General features: G+C 42.2%; 1 protein-coding gene across 1 annotated transcript; it reads right to left on the bottom strand.

Moving 5' to 3' along the window:
- Window positions 1-4,178: 4,178 nt before the first annotated feature.
- On the bottom strand, window positions 4,179-10,716 carry LOC139551002 (T-cell acute lymphocytic leukemia protein 1-like). Its single transcript, XM_071362330.1, has 4 exons — window positions 10,575-10,716; window positions 8,450-8,990; window positions 7,726-7,814; window positions 4,179-6,512 (listed from the first exon to the last, which is right to left on the bottom strand). The coding sequence occupies exons 2-4, from the start codon at window positions 8,920-8,922 to the stop codon at window positions 6,019-6,021; spliced, it is 1,056 nt and encodes a 351-aa protein (XP_071218431.1). The 5' UTR covers window positions 8,923-8,990; window positions 10,575-10,716; the 3' UTR covers window positions 4,179-6,018.
- Between the last annotated feature and the right edge of the window lie 5,550 nt (window positions 10,717-16,266).

Below are 16,266 nucleotides of genomic sequence, written 5' to 3'. Positions count from 1 at the left end.
GATGTATGTTGATGCTAATATGATGTACAATATTCCATTATGTTTCTATAGGATAACAATAGCGTAATATATTTAATATGCCATGTACTATTTTGTGCAAATCAATCCCAGAACAACAGCAAAGGACCTTGTGAAGATGCTGGAGGAAACAGGTAAAAGAGTATCTCTATCCACAGTAAAACGAGTCCTATATCGACATAACCTGAAAGGCAGCTCAGCAAGGAAGAAGCCACTGCTCCAAAACCGCCATAAAAAAAGCCAGACTACTGTTTGCAACTGCACATGGGGACAAAGATCGTACTTTTTGGAGAAATGTCCTCTGGTCTGATGAAACAAAAATAGAACTGTTTTGCCATAATGACCATCGTTAGGTTTAGAGGAAAAAGGGGAGACGCTTGCAAGCCGCAGAACACTATCCCAACCGTGAAGCACGGAGGTGGCAGCATCATGTTTTGGGGATGCTTTGCTGATGATGATGTGGATATATTGAAGCAACATCTCAAGACATCAGTCAGGAAGTTAAAGCTTGGTCGCAAATGGGTCTTCCAAATGGACAATGACCCCAAGCATACTTCCAAAGTTGTGGCAAAATGGCTTAAGGACAACAAAGTCAAGGTATTGGAGTTGCCATCACAGAGCCCTGGGCAGAACTGAAAAAGTGTGTGCGAGCATGGAGGCCTACAAACCTGACTCAGTTACACCAGCTCTGTCAGGACGAATGGGCCAAAATTCACCCAACTTATTGTGGGACGCTTGTGGAAGGCTACACGAAACGGTTGACCCAAGTTAAACAATTTAAAAGCAATGCTACCAAATACTAATTGAGTGTATGTAAACTTCTGACCCACTGGGAATGTGGTGAAAGAAATAAAAGCTGAAATAAATCATTCTCTCTACTATTATTCTGACATTTCACATTCTTAAAATAAAGTGGTGATCCTAACTGACCTAAGACAGGGAATTTTTACTAGGAATAAATGTCAGGAATTGTGAAAAACTGAGTTTAAATGTATTTAGCTAAGGTGTATGTAAACTTCCGACTTCAACTGTATATACACACTCACACACACACTACACTGACACGCTCACACAAAACCCACACACATTCACATACTGTACTTACACTACGTACACACACACACACACATATATACACACACTTTTAACTCATCATATGCTGTGGCTACTCTGTTATTTATTCTTACTATTATTATCTATTGTGATTCCTAGTCACTTTATCATGCATTTGTGTACATATCTGTCTCAAACACCTTATAACCCTGCACATGAATCTGGTCATCCCTGAATACAATTTAATTGTTGTGTATTTTATTCCTTTTATGTTACATATCATTTTTGTATTTTTTTACTCTGCATCATTGGTAAGGGCTCATAAGCAAGCATTTCACGGTGTAGTCTACACCATTTGTATTCGGCGCTTGTGACAAACACAATACAATATTATTTTATTTAAAATAAATTTGACACTTAGTAACAATGTTTACTGGGATTAACACCTAAACCGCGAAGTGGGTGACTGACTGGAAAACAACTGTCTCTGGAGGATTAGATGAAAAAATCAGGTCATTGTTTACAATCTGTGTCCAATACTTTCTATTTTAAAACCTTCAGGAACTATGTAAACAGTTCCGTTAAACAGGCGTGCTAATCAGAGGAAAAGAGGACCCATATCATTACTAGCAAACAAAATAGAAAAAATAGTAACTTCTATCAATGCAATCAATGAACACTTGACGATCCATTATTTTCCCTGCATATTTTTGTAGTAGGCTTAAGGATATTCCTAAAATTCTATTTAAATGCTTCGTTCAGGGGGTTTCCATGTTGCATTGGACGTTCAGCACTGCACACACTCAACACAAATATAGAAGTGACTATGAATTTCACACAATGAAATATAAAAAAGAAAACAGTGTTATTGTTTGAAACATTTGTGTCTCCTGCATACCTGTTTTGTTACACCTACTGACATGGGCAATTAAAATAATGAATGTGACCCTCCATGTATTTTTTTAAAATGTTCTGCGTTTGTGAAAATAGAAACCGATACGATGCCAAATAAATGGTAACTGGGACCGTTTTTTTTTTTTTTTTTTTACTTCACTCTGCTTGTTGCGACAAAGACTTTCACATGATACATAGCCTATTTTTTCCACTGAGGTAATAATTTGACACAGGTAGACTTTGCTCATCGTGTTATTGATAGACGTTGCATGCAGAATGTCAGCACACATTTACCCAAACGGGTGTAAACAAACTCCAATCTCGCTTTCCTGACCATTTTTATTTGTTGTAAATTATCTCTTCAAGTGGTTGTCTTCACCTACAATTATCTGTTCTTCTCAAGGTTTCTTCTCTTGCCAGTATTGCTCTGTGAATGAGAAGCGCCTAAACGTAATTTGTAAAAATGTAAATAAAAAAAATAAAAAATACAACACCAGCATAAAAACACAAAGGGTGCAAGAAAAGGTAGATGGGACTTTGTGACAAGTCTAACAAACCAGTTATACTAGCCATCACATCTAATCAATCATCTCATGCCAGGTTTAGACTCAATTGTTTCTGTCTGCTGACCAACTGATTATGTTGCCTCACATGCTTCTACAATGCTTCTACATCTGCATTGCTTGCTGTTTGGGGTTTTAGGCTAGGTTTCTGTACAGCACTTTGTGACATCGGCTGATGTAAAAAGGGCTTTATAAATACATTTGATTGATTGATTGATTGATATTTGTGCACCAGCACTGCCTGTGCTGTTTACCCTTTCTCTGTACATAGGATAGTATGGCCATAGAATGTCCATGCACAAGAAGACCACGTTTGATCAAAATCCAAATAAAGGAAATCATTTCTGTTGTGTGCCATAACTTGGATGATGAGTAAATTACAAGTCAGCCCTTCTCCTGGTGATGGTCTTGAGTCATATACGTTTAATAGAAACCATAAAAAGGAGTGACATCGCCACCTGTGGGTAGAGAACGAGAAAAGCAGCTTTCCACCGTCCTATTTTTCCAGGTCAAAAGATATAAACCATTTATGTGTGTGTGTATGTGTGTTGGTATATACTGTGTGTGAAAATATAAATAACTGCCATGGCGGTGTAGGCAGTGTAATCTGTACCCAGCAGGCTGGATCCCCACTGTGGGAGAGTCAGTGTATTGTTCCTGCAGCGCAGCAGATAACAACTCATTAACATACAGAATCATTTGGCTGCAAGAGCCACTCTGCCATCCATCTGCACTGAGCTGATAAATCCGCTCACACGCGCACGCGCACGTGCACACACACATGCACGTACACACACACATAGACACCCGCACGCACGCACACACACTCACACACAAACACACACACAGTCCCCCCCTGCCTTTTTCTGTCACTCTCTCTCATGCATTTCTCTGTCCCTGTTTTCCTGTTTCTCTATTTGGATGGACAGTATGACTGCAGTCTCCAGGCTGCAGGTAAATGTTTGGCAGTCGAGCCACAGAGTTAGTTATCGAGGTCACAGTCCAGTCAGTCATAGCCTGATGTGGAATACTGGAGAGGTCCTAGAACACCTGGGTGCCTCCGCTTTACTAGAAACACTGCACTTTGGTTTTGCTATATCTGCAGGTGGAGCCGATATCACAATAATTCATACAAAAACATGAAACATATTTTTACTGCAAGATGATCATTAAGTTAAATGGTCGATGTAGCGTTTATGCATTATAATGGCTTCTGTGGTTTACTTTGAAGGTTTGTGCCGCATCATCATGAATGAATAACTCTTCATGTTTCATGTGATTGTTTGGTAATGCTCCAGACGGACTGAGTGTGGAAGGTCTAAAGAGTGTGAACCACTTTCACAATGGCAGGATATCCTGAAGGTCACTGAGCCACTCTGACCTTTGCAGGAAGTTGTCACTTGCTAAGAGGAAGTGAGGATTCCAGACTCCAGTGGGAGTATTTTACATGCCTTGATATGGATTTACTGCACATTGTCCAGGCTGTGTTGAAGGGGGTGGTTCACTGCATTTGTGCTTAATTTAGCCCCCAAATATAGGAATGAGTTGGTTTTTAATTCTTGCAATTGTTGTTCAATAGTCTGAATTATGTGATGGGTGATGCTTCCTAAAAATATATATATAAGTAAATAAAGAAAACTGAATCATAAGAACGCTGGAAAATAAATTGTATGTGATACACATGATTTATAACATACATAATCAGTATTTCTTTTGCCTTTTCCTGTGTTCATTTTATTCAGCATTTTATATAAAAGTCATCAAGTTAACATTGCATATAGTCATAGATATATTTATCATACAACAAACATGTTATTTTTTTACTAAACAGAACATACAATGTCCCTTTGCTTAACTGTAGTTCATAAAATAGTAACCAAAGGTACCAAGATAGGCTACTAAATGTATGTTGAAAAAGCCGTAATGAAATAACCAAACTACAGTGATGTACACCTCACTGCTTACTGACATAAAACTGCTGGTGTTGTTGATCATTCCAACAGAGAGAAGGAGGGCGTATTTAGGAGGCGATATACTTAGTGTACCATACCAAACCACAACTGCAATACAGTGAGAAAAACATTAAAATAGATATTTATAATATACAAAATGGTTGGAAGTGAGCGTTTGATTTCACTGGATCTCAGTTACAGAAATACTATTTGTACCTCTTGACAGGATTCATTTTGAATTTTTATACCTGTGGCTGTTGTAGTTGCTAGCTACCTCGCCGCACATATGTCCATCTACATGCTTAGGCAATGTGTCTCAGAAATCAAAATTGTTCACACAGATTGTACTCGATATGTGTGTGTGTGTGTGTGTGTGTGTGTGTGTGTGTGTGTGTGTGTGTGTGTGTGTGTGTGTGTGTGTGTGTGTGTGTGTGTGTGTGTGTGTGTGTGTGTGTGTGTGTGCGTGCATGCTTAACGGTCAGTTGCCATGTTACTCTGCCTCGTTTTACTCAACGCTAATCAGTTACGTGTGACGGAAATAAATAAATAAGGTACCACATTTGTTATATCATTATATGTGTTTGACATTCATTTTCTAGTTGACATGTTGTTCACCCACTGTTGAATGAATAGTTTGTCATCAGGAGCACAGAGCAGAATCCTTCTCAAAAAGCCACCTGCCTGAAAGCCCTGTCTAAAACATAGGCCACTATATCAAACTGCCTAATCACATCACTTGACATGAACCACTGTCAAAATATTTTGGAAGGTAGGCGTTATATGTACACGTTTGATCGTGTGTTGAGAGTGCTAAATCCTTGCTAAAGATAACACATTTTCAAGCAAATAATAATGGTCTTCAATGTGTGATTAAATGTGCATTTTTTGTTGTTGTGAGGATTTGGCATCAAGCCATTGCTATCAGCGAAACAGTTCTGTTGCTGTCGTAAACTTTCAGAACAGTTCAAATGGCCCTCATTGACAACTGGCAAAGATTGATCTTATTCTTAACCCAAGGTGAGAGCATGATGACATTCCTATTGACATTTCCTGGTGTCGACTGATGCGTCGCCTGCTGGTACCATGGCATCAATTACTTTCATGACGATGACATAGGATGTATACTGATAACGTGATAGTGTAACAGAAGCACACTGTATTTGAACATTCATAATGCAGGAAATATGAGGTGTTCCTCAACCCAGGTCCTAGACAGCATGAAGCATGCAGAATTTACAAGTCTTTCATTTTGTTAACCAACTGACCAAAAAAGGACCAAAAAAGGACATTAGAATCCTGATGAAGTGAAATTCTGGCATCAGCATGCTCCCAGAACCTGAAGCACCGTTCTTTAGATAGAGCTCAGAGATGCTAGGGCCCTTCTCACACTCATCCATATTTGAGTCATCTCTCTTCCGGGGACATAAGTCAATCCCTTTGTTTTCCTGCGGTCCACCATCAACTCCACCAACTCCGTATCCACCATCGTCATCCCCGACACCACGTCACCACCATCCCCACCACTATTATCATCAACGTCATCGCTGGCTGCCGCCATCTTGTGGGCGTGCATTGCGTCGTAGGTCCCTACCGCGCGGGACGGGCACAGTTCTCGGGGCTGGAGGTGAGTCTTGGTCCTCGGTGAAGCTCTCGGGGCTGCCGTCCCCATCTGGCAGACTCCCGCAGCTGGACCCGGGCGACAACGCGCCCTGGAGGAGGAGGTCGTCCTCCCTGGCCAGTCCTACCCCGTCCTGACGGGGGACCTGGGGTCCACCCTCACGGCCCCCCACCAGCAGCCCTGTCCCGTCACCCACGCCCACGGTGGCCCCTCCGTCCTGGTCGTCCAGCAGGTTGGACAGGAAGCTGATGTACTTCATGGCCAGACGCAGGATCTCGTTCTTGCTCAGCTTCTTGTCCGGTGGGTGGGTGGGGATGAGTTTGCGGAGCTCGGAGAACGCCCCGTTGACATTCTGCTGCCGCCAGCGCTCCCGGCTGTTGGTGAAGATCCGCCTTACGATCTTTGGTTGGCCAGCTGGCGGAGGAGAGGAAGAGGGGAGGGGAGTGGAGGGGTAGTAAAGAGGAGTAATGGGAAAGATACAGGATGTGGGAAAGGGGATGCACAAATGAAGAGTAAGACTCAGTCAGTCCAAATGTCGTATTCTCTCAAATTCTGCCTTGATGTTTGTCTTATCTGCTCTACAGAATATACTTGGTCACTTTAGATGTAATCCTTCCTCTTCACAAAGTAAATTGAAAAGCGACAAAGTGATGAGAATGTTTTAATGGTGGTAAAGTAGTCGAGTGAGATACAAAATGAGAATAGTGGCATGACAGAAGCCAGCGTAAAGGTGGTGACGAGTGACTGCATTTTCCATTTCTGAAGACAGCTATACGGTGCCTTGGTTAACGAGCTGGTTATGTATTGTAAAGCAACCCGAAGTGGGACTCTTTAAACACTAGCACAAGATATAACGTAGTGAGCTGACCAACTTATTTAGACAACGGCACTTTTATAATCTGTATACATGTATTTGTCTATGCTCTGCCATATGTAAAGAGGTTCCTGAGTTTGGCACACCGATTACATTATTGGGTTGGCGAGCACAGTGCCGCTGGATGGACTCTAATCTTGGCTTTGCTACACTGATGTCAGAAGTGGGATAGGAGACGCAGCGGGTAACATAAATGTATGTTATTCATTATCATATATTTCCCAATGTGGTTTTTGATATAATGGTACATATAGCCAATGAATAACACCTGCGGCTCGCGTCAGAAACTGTGGGATGCATTTGAGAAATACAATATCCCGTTGGTGTACAGTATACCATTTCTTCCTCTTGGAACACACCCAGCCTCCCGTAATCTGCCAGCTTACTATGCAGCAAAGCCTTGGCAAGGTGGAAGCTAACTCCCTCCACCCTCCCCCATGCTATTTGACTGTGAGTGGTTGATCGAGAACACGAGATGCTGTATCTTACAGATGTTTCTAATAAGCTAAAACCATAGATATCATATACGACATCATTGACTAGTTTTTGGAGATTTGTTTAGGAGTGCTCTATAAATTGATGGTCGGTAGCCTATTTTCTTCAATACCTGCCCATGTTGCGGCCATGTCGTTGGATAAACGGAATGGGATGATATTGGGATGAGGAGAGGATTGAGAAGAAGACTGTAAGCAGCAGGAGGACACAGCAGAGGTGCGTCTTACCATACTTAGAAAGATCTAAAAATGCGCCTACCCTCGTCGAGCTCAACCTCGTAAGGCGCAGGACGGCGCTTTACCCTGTTGCTGGGGTACATGCCGTACTGTTCCGACTCCCCTCCAAGACTAGTGGCAGAGAATAGATATGAGAAACAGGTACACACACTACCATACACACAAACTACTTACACACAGGCACATATACAACAGCTTACCAATATGATGTGTAGGCAATACCAAAGTCTTTCACGAAATATATATCCTTATTATAGCCTGTATAATATATGACATACAGATGGTCTCTGCGTCCAAAATTGCAACCAAAACACATAAAGTGTAAGGGTATTATAGGCACAAGTAGTCTAACCTGAAATCTTCGCTATTCAAACTAATAAACAGAAATAAATCTGACTGCAATTAATCAACACAGGTAGCCTAGAGGTGAAGGCTCTGACAAATACCTTTGTGAAGGTGAATGAGCCAATAGCCTAGTTAACAAGCTACTACATTTACTTTTCTGTTTCTCCGTTATTTAGGTTTATAGGTAGGCTATAAAAAAAACATGTTTTGATGTAGGCTATACCTGTAAGTAATAGCTTACAAAGGATTAGGCCTATTCTGCCACAAAAATAAACGAAGATGAATAACGTATAGACGTCTATAGGCTATAATTATAGGCTATATTATTTAGGGGGGGGGGGGGGGGGGGGGTAATCAGGATAATATTTTTCAAAGCTATTTTATAGTTTATTTTACTTTACCTGTTGATGGCAGCGAGAGGTTGCGCCAAGTTGTAGAGCATTGCTCGCGCCGGGAGAGGGAACGCGTTTGGGCTCAGCTGAACCATTCGAGCGTCGATCAGCGCGTCTCGGTGCGGCAGCGGCAACGGCACGGGTGGTCTGCGAAGCTCCGTGATCGGTACCGTTTGACTGTCGGTTCTCTGCTGTCCCGTCTTTATATCGTCTCTCCTCAAGAGCTCGATCACTGGTACTTCCCTTTTCAGGTCAAGGGCGTCGTAAGCGGTTTCCTTGGCAACGCCGTTGAGGATGATGGTCCCGTTGCGCGTGTTCCGCAGAGGCGCGTCATCTGTCTTAACCCCTTCCCCAGTGAAGTTTTCCTCCTTCGAGTCCTCCAGGTCTTGGCATCCATTCTCCCTGATGGAATCCTGCTTCAGTGGGATGCACGACTTGGCACCGGGACTTCCAGGACAAAGATCCAGCTTCATTTTTTCCATAATTTCATCACGTTGCAGTTATATCCTATGAAATGTCTCTCTATAAATCAGCTGTCGAAAACACCACACTGTGGGGCAGAAAACACTTTGTAAATGCATGCAATAAAAGAGGACTGATATAGAAGCATTATTGTTGTTGATTCAGGTCAAGGCAGTCAACAAAGGCATTTCCCGATCATTTCATCACTCCACGATTCCATCATTATAAGGCTGTTATTACTCTGTGTAGGGCAGTTGGCATAGGCCTACATGTAGCCTATAAAGCACCACATATAAAGAGAAAATGTATTCATTTCGTATAGACTATCAAGAAAATAGCCCCTGAAATGCAGGCATCTGCGCAGCAAATGTTAACATGCTTTCAATTCAGAACTGGTGGTAAATGTCCTCATCAATGCTACAAATATACTGTGATTCGCAACTCCTTGCCATGTTGTTTTGGAGGCAATGGTTGTTTTATTTCCCCCCCACATCTTGGATTAGACCCTAAATAAATCCTATAAGGCTGATCGAAGGGTTCGCTATTAGGAAACAAAATAGACTAGGCCTTGTAATTCTCCAAATAGCCTACCTATGGGCATGTTTGAGTGCACCACACTGAATATTTTTCAGAAAATAAGTAATAAATGTAGTGTGAACAGCGAACACAATGGATATGAATAAAGCGCGGTGCACGTTACGAGAGGTCAGTCAAAAACGTCATTGACTGCTTTTGATGGCCAATGGTGTTGTTCAGCGAAATACTTTCCACCTCACACTACTGTTTTAAAACGTCCGTTATTGTCATTTGAAAAACAGTGACCAAGGCCTATATGGAGCAAGCATTCAATGTGACATTTGAAATGAAAATTGGTGCTGCTGTTTTCGAAAATGACCTTTTATTTAAATCATATATATATTTAAAAAAACATTTTGTGAGAAAAGCCGCCTGAATTGTGAGCATTAACTTGAAATATTTCCTTTTGAAATGACCTATTAGGCCTATTTAATTTGATCATGTGAAAGAATGTGTTATTAACAAGAGAGTAAGTGAATCTCATTCTTAATTGTCTTTATTGTTGAAACAAACCTCATCAAAATGGCTTTTCTCTGGGGAATTTTCTTTTCTATGGTTAAAGCTATAGCCTACGATCCAATAGGCAGTCACTTCGATTATAGATTGCATCAGACATTTGGAACAAAGGTTGACATCACCGAGCTATTGTTCGAATGTTTGATTTATTTTTCGTTCCCTTTTTGGTTCTATCGATGCTGTAGTACTGACATGTGTAGCCTACCATAATCCAAAACAACGAAGAAACCACAAGCCAATCATTTTGAACTGTAGGATAATAATATAGCTTACCATTGTCAATGAGACAATAACAATAATTATTCCTATTCATACAATCATTAAAATAGGCCAAAACAATCACACAAAACCGTTTCGAACCAATAGCCACATAATTATTTATGATTAGCCTATAATTGTTTAAAAATAAATCCAAGAAAATAATAGGGCCTAATGCGTTCCTAATGTATTCTAAAGTGGCCAACCAACGAACAATAACGAAAAAACACTTCAAACATACTCCTAATTGTAATTCAAAAATATTTACCGTTCAAACCCCAGGCATGGAAAAAGGAAATATCGATTAATTTTATGCGCTTACCTTTCCTGACTTCTTGTTGATGCTAGTGTGAAAGTGGAGCCATTTTGTGAGTGGGTCATCCATGTCTGAGTTTTTTTTTAGTGCCGGTGAAGTGCAGTGTGGAACTGGAAGTGAGGTTTGAGTTATTCCTCACTGCGTCCAGCGCGCCCGCTCAGTATGGGGAGCGGAACACGAGCGCAATGTGGCCAGGCGAGATAAGCGCACGGCAGCGGACTCTTCGTTCCTGATAAGCCACTAAACCCATTATTTATGAAATGATTCATTATTATTTGGCTGTCGTAGGCTATATAGGCTTGTGGAGGGCAAAGCATAAAGACATATGGATGCAGCTCCAGTAACTACAACGATGCGAGGTATAGGCATAAGGTGAATCTAGGTGGTTATATTTTTCTGATATTATTCCGCCCCTGGAAAACAAACAAACAACTCTTTAAGGTACAATGTTTATCTTTGTCGTGCATAAGGCTTAATTTAAATTAAGCAATAAAACCGTATAATTTGTAGACCGAGACTGATAATAATAGTCATAGGATATAATAATAATAGCCTAATAATCATAATTATAAACTAATCATAATCATTAGGCTGTAATAATATACATTTCAGTTGAATCTAGGCCTATTCTCTAATATTCTATTCTATTCTATTCATTTCAACATCAGTACTTTAGAGATGACCAATGTGTAATATTTTGGTCTAAGTTGAATACACAAATGGACCCAATACCAAATGACTTCTGATGCTGGAAGGAATTGTTCACTGTCATTGTTTTTATGTAGCTTATCTATGGGGTAGCCATGCCTGGTATTCGTGGCAAATTTAGCGGGAGTCCCCCGGGGTGACATGGCTGAGAGAGATAAAACCCATATCAGCTCGCTTTCATCGGATAAGCCGAGGGAGAAATCAGCAGTGACGCACCATCACTGGAGGACATACAGCATAGGCTATAGGCTAAATGGTCAGGTATTTTCCGCGCTTTTTTTGTTAATTCAAATGAAGGGCGAAACTAGCCTATCATAATTCAGTTTTATTGGAATATCTTACCCCATGTTCGATAAGGATAGGCTATAGCCTAGTAGGCTACGAGTAGGAATATAGGCCTTGGTTTACAGTCTGTCTATAGCCTAACCTACTTTGTCGGACCATCAGAGGTGGCAAGGGTTAGGCCTATTCTACACTTAGTATAATGTATAATAAGACTTACTTGGCCATTAATATGTAGCCTATTCTACAAAGACAAGTTGAGACAGAGTGTGCGGCTGTCCTTCTACTCCAGCACCTCGCCTAAACAGGTGTGCGTTTCTTTCGCCTCCAGAGACATATTTACTGACATGTCTAAGCTTCAGACTGTGGAGAAAACGTCCTCGGCTAATCGGAACACATTAGAACCACTTACTTCCATTGATAAAAATCCCCACCAATATCCCCTCGTTCACTAGCTCTCTGTTTTCACGCCTTGATAGTTGACCGTCACGACCTTTGACATAATATCACGTGCTGTGGATCACTGGTCACGACAAGCATCCTCCCACATCCAGTAAAAGCAGACTGGGCAAGCTGTCGGCTATACAAAAAGAGAAAAACAAACACTAGCCTATTTCCCAACCTTTTTCGTTAAAGTCAATACATTGACTGCAGAAGGAGACACTGCCACACACAAAATAAGAATAACATTGTGAATTAAGTTTCTGATGAAGTTGACCAACGGCGTGGAGCTGAGACTAACTAACATCGATTCGCCCAAGGTAAATAACAAAAATAAAAAGTAAATTAGGAAACGCCCGCCTTGTACGTGTTTGCCCTCTGTAGTTGCGTGCCTTTCTTTGTTTGCTGAAATCCATAGGTTTTCAATAAACGTTAATCAAATAGCCTACAACTTTTATTGAAAGCAAACAAAGGCACGCAACTACAGAGTGCAAACATAGGTACAAGGTGAACGTTTGATATATATATATTTTTAAGTATTGACCTTCGGCGAATCAATGTAGTTGGAGCTAGATTCTACAAAACCTGGTCTCGGGCCCCAAGCTGTTGGTAAAGTTCATAAGAAAGTCCGCTACCTCGGTAGTAGAGATATTTGATGAATGAGCTTTTTCAACAAAGCTTGCAATTCGATTCGCAAGGTAGGCTGTGTGTTAGAAAACCTATTGGGTTGCACTGTCATTTAGCAAGTTACCAAATATTGCAAAGGACGAGTGAGTGCAGGTTAAACAGGTAGCCTAATTAATAAACAGATTTCATTATCACCTTCGAAACAATATGTTATTTATTGTGAAATGCAAAATGACCATTAGGTGCAGCATCTTCTTTCTCCTCTGTTTTATCTGACATCAGTTTTGATTTACCGGTACTTACATTTGCCTGAATCTTCAAAGACTAGGCCTAATAATGGACAAGTATAATTAGGTTGATTATTTCCTTCCTTTGGTTCTCCCAGAGTTAAAAATCTCTCATTATGCTTGCTTATTTCCATTCTCGTGTTTTCGTCATGACATCATCACGGGGCAGTGTCCAGTGTGTTTTAAAAATATTTAAATGGATAATGGAATATTCCAGTATTGCATTGCTCATCGCTGGTTCCGACTGAGAGGCAGGATATATGGATAGAGGCGGTGCTGTTGCGGGTCATGAGACGTGACACCTGATCCAGGGTCAGTCCAGCCACTGCCTCCCCGTTCACCTCCAGGATCTCATCCCCAGCGCCCAGGAACCGCCCCCTACCTGCTCCACATACACACCTGAGATGAGAGAGAGAGGTGGAGAGAGAGGGGTGGAGGGAGGGCGATAGAGGGATGGAGATAAATGGGGAAGAAGGTAGAAAGAATAGGGGACACAATTACTTTCTCCACAAAGCCTAAGCCTATATGCACAATATGTAATGGCATTGGTACACAAACACCAGAATATGTACATTCAAAATCATTAAATAGTATGTCATTGCACACTCAGGTAAAATTCCCTTCCAAGCACCCAACTAAAATCCATTCAATTAGGTGTTCCATGAATATGCACCCTCACATCCACACTTTAACATGAACATCTAATGGAACCCAGTTATACCGCCGAGGTGCTTTAGTATACCTGTGACCGGTCGACCTTTGCCTCGTGAGATGACAAAACCAAAGGGGCCATTTGGGGGTCTGGTAAGCTCTAGGAGAAGGATCCCATCAGGGAAGTCCTGGATGACCCGCCCCATGGGACGCACCACCCGTGGGGCTAACACCTCTTCCACACCCAGGGCTCTCTGGATCACTGTAGAGATAGTAGGATACAGACATTTCGGTGAAATGTAGTGGGGGTATATTTACCCTCATGAAAAATTGGTGGGAGTTCGTCAAAATCGGGTTGCTCTTGGAAATTGGGTTCTTACAATAATCTAGCTATATGGCTTGTATGAACACAAGGCATTTTGCCAAGTCAAACATTGCCTAGTGTGAAATAAGGTCTACAATCTACACTGAACAAAAATATAAACGTAACATGCAATATGCAATTTCAAAGACTTTCCTGAGTTACAGTACATATAAGGAAATCAGTCAATTGAAATAAATAAATTAGGCCCTAATCAATGGATTTCACATGACTGGGAGTACAGATATGCATCTGTTGGTGACAGATAACTTTTTTTTTTTAAAGGTAGGGACGTGGATCAGAACACCAGTCAGTATCTGGTGTGACCACCACTTGCCTCATGCAGCGTGACACATTTCCTTCGCATCGAGTTGATCAGGCTGTTGATTGTGGTCTGTGGAATGTTGTCCCACTCCTCTTCAACGGCTGTACGAAGTTGCTGGATTTTTTAATTTTTTATTATTATTATTTTTTCACCTTTATTTAACCATGTAGGCCAGTTGAGAACAAGTTCTCATTTACAACTGCGACCTGGCCAAGATAAAGCAAAGCAGTGCGACAAAAACAAAAACACAGAGTGCAAATGAAGTAAGGAGGTAAGGCAATAAATAGGCGAATAGTGGCAAAGTAATTACAATTGAGCAATTTACACTGGAGTGATATACTGTATGTGCAAATGACGATGTGCAATTCAAAATACTGGTGTGCAAAAGAGCAGAAAAACAAAAACAAATATGGGGATGAGGTAGGTAGTTGGTTGGATGAGTTATTTACAGATGGGCTGTGTACAGCTGCAGTGATCGGTAGGCTGTTCTGACAACTAACGCTTAAAGTTAGTGAGGGAGATATAATTCTCCAACGATTGGTTGGAACTGAAACACGCTGTCGTACATGTCGATGCAGAGCATCCCAAACATGCTCAATGGGCGACATGTCTGGTGAGTATGCAGGCCATGGAAGAACTGGGCCTGCTTCCAGAAATTGTGTACAGATCCTTGTGACATGGGGCCATGCATTATCATGCATCACATGAGGTGATGGCGGCAGATGAATGGCACAACAATGGGCCTCAGGATCTTGTCACGGTATCTCTGCGCATTCAAATTGCCATCGATAAAATGCAATCTTATTCGTTGTCCATAGCTTATGCCTGCCCATACTATAACTCCACCGCCACCATGGGGCACTCTGTTCACAACGTTGACATCAGCAAACCGCTCACCCACACTACGCCATACACGCCGTCTGCCATCTGCCCGGTACAGTTGAAACCGGAACTCATCTATGAAGAGCGTACTTCTCCAGTGTGCCAGTGGACATTGAAGGTGAGCATTTACCCACTGAAGTTTGTTACGACGACAAACTGCAGTCAGTTTAAGACCCTGGTGAGGACAACGAACATGCAGATGAGATGGTTTCTGACAGTTTGTGCAGACATTCTTCGGTTGTGCAAACCCAAAGTTTCATCAACTGTCCGGATGGCTGGTCTCAGACGATCCTGCAAATGAATAAGCCAGCTGTGGAGGTCCTGGTAAGGCATGGTTACAAGTGATTGTGAGGTCGGTTGGACGTACTGCCAAATATTCTAAAATGACATTGGAGGCGGCCTATGGTAGAGAAATTGTCACGTCTGCTCCCGCTCTTCCCCTCCCCCTGGCGCTTGAGGGCGCCAGAATGCCTTGCATCACTCACTCCTGCCATCCATCACGTACACCTGCCTTTCCTCGTCACGCGCATCAGCGTTATTGGACTCACCTGGACTCTCTTATCACCTGTTCATTTCCTCCCCTATATGTGTCAGTTCCCCAGCTCTGTTCCCCGCTTCTGCATTGATTGTTTTCTGTTTGCTAACGCTGTTTATGTCTCGTTCCATGTCCGTTATTTATTAAATGTTACTCCCCGTACCTGCTTCGTCTCTCCAGCGTCATCCTTGTGACAGAATGCAGAAGCCAACACACGAAGCATCGGGGAGTACTGGCGTTCTGGTTGGTATAGTGGCATCGGCTCTGGGTCACCACAGATGGAACCGGGGGTGCCTAGCCTGCTCGTCGGGCTTCCACGCCCTAGCAGGCTCGAGAGGTTTCCTTGCCCCGGTTGGCTCGGATGGCGCCCATCCCACGTCGGGCCTCAGCTGGATCGTCAGTTCTTGTCTGCCCAGCCGGTCCAGGAGTTTTTTGTTTGTTTGTTTTTTGTTTTGTCGGTGACGTCGGGGGTGGATTCTGCCGCCGATGGAACCGGGGGTGCCTAAGCCAGCCCGTCGAGCTTTCATGCCCTGGCTGGCTCGAGAGGTTTCATTGCCTCGGTTGGCTCGGTGGCTTCCCATCCCACGTCACACTCCACC

This window comes from Salvelinus alpinus, chromosome 23 (assembly GCF_045679555.1).
Source record: "Salvelinus alpinus chromosome 23, SLU_Salpinus.1, whole genome shotgun sequence".
Lineage (NCBI taxonomy): Eukaryota > Metazoa > Chordata > Actinopteri > Salmoniformes > Salmonidae > Salvelinus > Salvelinus alpinus.
The sequence above is the reverse complement of the archived record's forward strand: the minus strand, read 5'-3'. Positions and strand labels throughout refer to the sequence as shown.

Excerpts from the sequence above, each read along its gene's own strand:
- LOC139551002 (XM_071362330.1), bottom strand. The coding sequence starts at position 8,922 with ATGGAAAAAATGAAGCTGGATCTTTGTCCTGGAAGTCCCGGTGCCAAG. Across the intron at positions 7,815-8,449 it reads CCTCTCGCTGCCATCAACAG|TCTTGGAGGGGAGTCGGAAC; the intron begins GTAAAGTAAAAT and ends CTCTGCCACTAG. Across the intron at positions 6,513-7,725 it reads CGAGGTTGAGCTCGACGAGG|CTGGCCAACCAAAGATCGTA; the intron begins GTAGGCGCATTT and ends CTCCTCCGCCAG.